Source organism: Plectropomus leopardus, unplaced genomic scaffold (genome assembly GCF_008729295.1).
Source record: "Plectropomus leopardus isolate mb unplaced genomic scaffold, YSFRI_Pleo_2.0 unplaced_scaffold13837, whole genome shotgun sequence".
Lineage (NCBI taxonomy): Eukaryota > Metazoa > Chordata > Actinopteri > Perciformes > Serranidae > Plectropomus > Plectropomus leopardus.
Window position 1 is genome coordinate 1 of NW_024614766.1, and position 2,210 is coordinate 2,210.

At 39.0% G+C, this 2,210-nt stretch overlaps 1 protein-coding gene across 1 annotated transcript; it reads left to right on the forward strand.

Moving 5' to 3' along the window:
* Window positions 1–159: 159 nt before the first annotated feature.
* LOC121964055 (vesicle-fusing ATPase-like) lies at window positions 160–896 on the forward strand (the record flags this gene model as incomplete). The annotated part of the gene is made up of 3 exons (XM_042514284.1): window positions 160–325; window positions 478–552; window positions 709–896. Coding segments are annotated over 3 exons (429 nt in total), but the record flags the coding sequence as incomplete, so codon positions are not given.
* Window positions 897–2,210: the final 1,314 nt, after the last annotated feature.

Consider the following 2,210-nt stretch of genomic DNA (forward strand, 5'->3'; position numbering starts at 1 on the left):
TGTTTAAAAAAGATGTTAAGAACTTGAATCATCATTTTATTTCTATCTATCTATTTCTATCACATTTATACACACACATAAATACATTTTTACATCATCTTGTCAAATTAATTAACACCTTTATTTCTCTTTGATTTTCTTCCCATCTCTGCTGCACAGCTCGGTGCAAACAGCGGCCTTCACATCATCATATTTGATGAGATTGACGCGATCTGTAAACAGCGTGGCAGCATGGCCGGCAGCACGGGAGTCCACGACACCGTCGTCAACCAACTGCTGTCCAAGATCGACGGAGTGGAGCAGCTCAACAACATCCTGGTCATAGGTGCTCAGACACAAAACCACACACTTTCTCTCTCCTTTTCCATCAAGTAGTACAAACTCACAAACTCTCCAATGTCATCCTTGAACACCTGCGCTCCAGCTCATCTCCGTCATTAATCCTGTCCACTATCTGTCCATCTGTCCCGGCCTCAGGTATGACCAACAGGCCTGACCTGATCGATGAGGCCTTGTTGAGACCTGGAAGACTGGAGGTGAAGATGGAGATTGGTAAGAAGAGAGGAACACACTAATTAGTTTTCACACTCTTGTTAAAGGGACAGAAAATAATAAAAAAATACATATTTTTCCACCTACCTGTGGTGCTTTTGATCAGTCTAGATTATTATGTTGTGAGTTGCTGAGTGTCTCCCTCTCTGCTTCCAGGGTTACCGGATGAAAAGGGCCGCATACAGATCCTCAACATCCACACAGCAAAGATGCGTCAGTACGAACTGCTGGGCACTGACGTCGACATTAAGGAGCTGGCGGTGGAGACGAAGAACTACAGCGGTGCCGAGCTGGAGGGTCTGGTCAGAGCTGCACAGTCCACTGCCATGAACAGACACATCAAGGTCAGTCCTCTGGAGACACTTATCACTACACACTGTTTAAATCTGTATTTATTTATGTGTCTGTGGACTTTTTTTGACTAGAGAAAATGACTTCTATGAGTAAGGACTATCAATAAGCTGTGTGTCTGTATAAAATGTCAGAAAATAGTCTAGAAAATGCCATATATTAAAATTATGCATATATTTTCGACCAACACACAAGAACCCAAAGATATTGAAATAACAATGATGTGAAAAAGAGAAAACCACCACCTCTTCAGATCTGAGAAGTCACAATCAGTGACTGTGATGCATTTTTTCTTTTATAAATGAATTATATGAGTCATGAATATTTTCTACATCTCTGTAAATTGATTTATCAACACGTTTTTTCAGTCCAGGGTTCGGTCTGAGGGCTTGTTCTGCTCACTTTCTAAAGTCTTGACATCCAAAATAAAGTTTATGACTGAAATTCAAATCTTTCAACTTGAAATAATCTTTGATACTCTTATAAAATGCTTAAAGGAGTCATTTTTCCGCATTATAATTATATGTTAAGGTGAATTTGTGTGTTTTTCTTCCATGCATTCTATGGTAACTGTTTCCATCAGCAAAACTTTATTAAAACATCATTTACAAACTGTTACACACAGCAGCAGACCTGTTTTGACCAAGGTAAAATTATTGTTTTTGTCCATGTAGTCTGGCTTTGAAGAGAGCATAGATAAGTTTCATTCCTAGTTTAGAATTAAATTGTAAGGTTTTAGGATAAAATAAATGCTCTCTGAAAGCAATGAGCAGATAAATGTGACTTGGATTATACTTTACAAGTTGTGTAAGAGTTTTTAAACACATGCTTTGATATCGTTTTGCTGGTTGTTAAACATGGAGCCATTTTATTCCAGTTCATCTTGAATTTTCTCAGTTTCTCAGAGGCACGGGAAAAAAATTAATTTCTTCCCAATTTTACTTTAACACAAAGTGAGTAACTAAAATGAAAATGGTCATTTTTGAGGTGAAGTTTTCCTTCAAATTGTGTTTTTTTTTTTTTCTTTTTTCATAGCAGTCACTGGGATAGTATGAGTAACACACTTAGCAGGCATGATACAGTGATATATATTTCCAGTTAAAGTAGCCACCCAGGTGAGGAAGGACCCAGCTGTGTGTGTCTGAGTGTGCGTGCCCTCACTTAAGTGTTTTATCAGGTGCGTGGACTCAAATCTACACAGCTCAGTGGGACACACTGATAAGGTGAAGCTCTCATCTGTTAAGTGTTCTGCCCCCACAGACACACACACACACACACACACACACACACACACACACACACACACA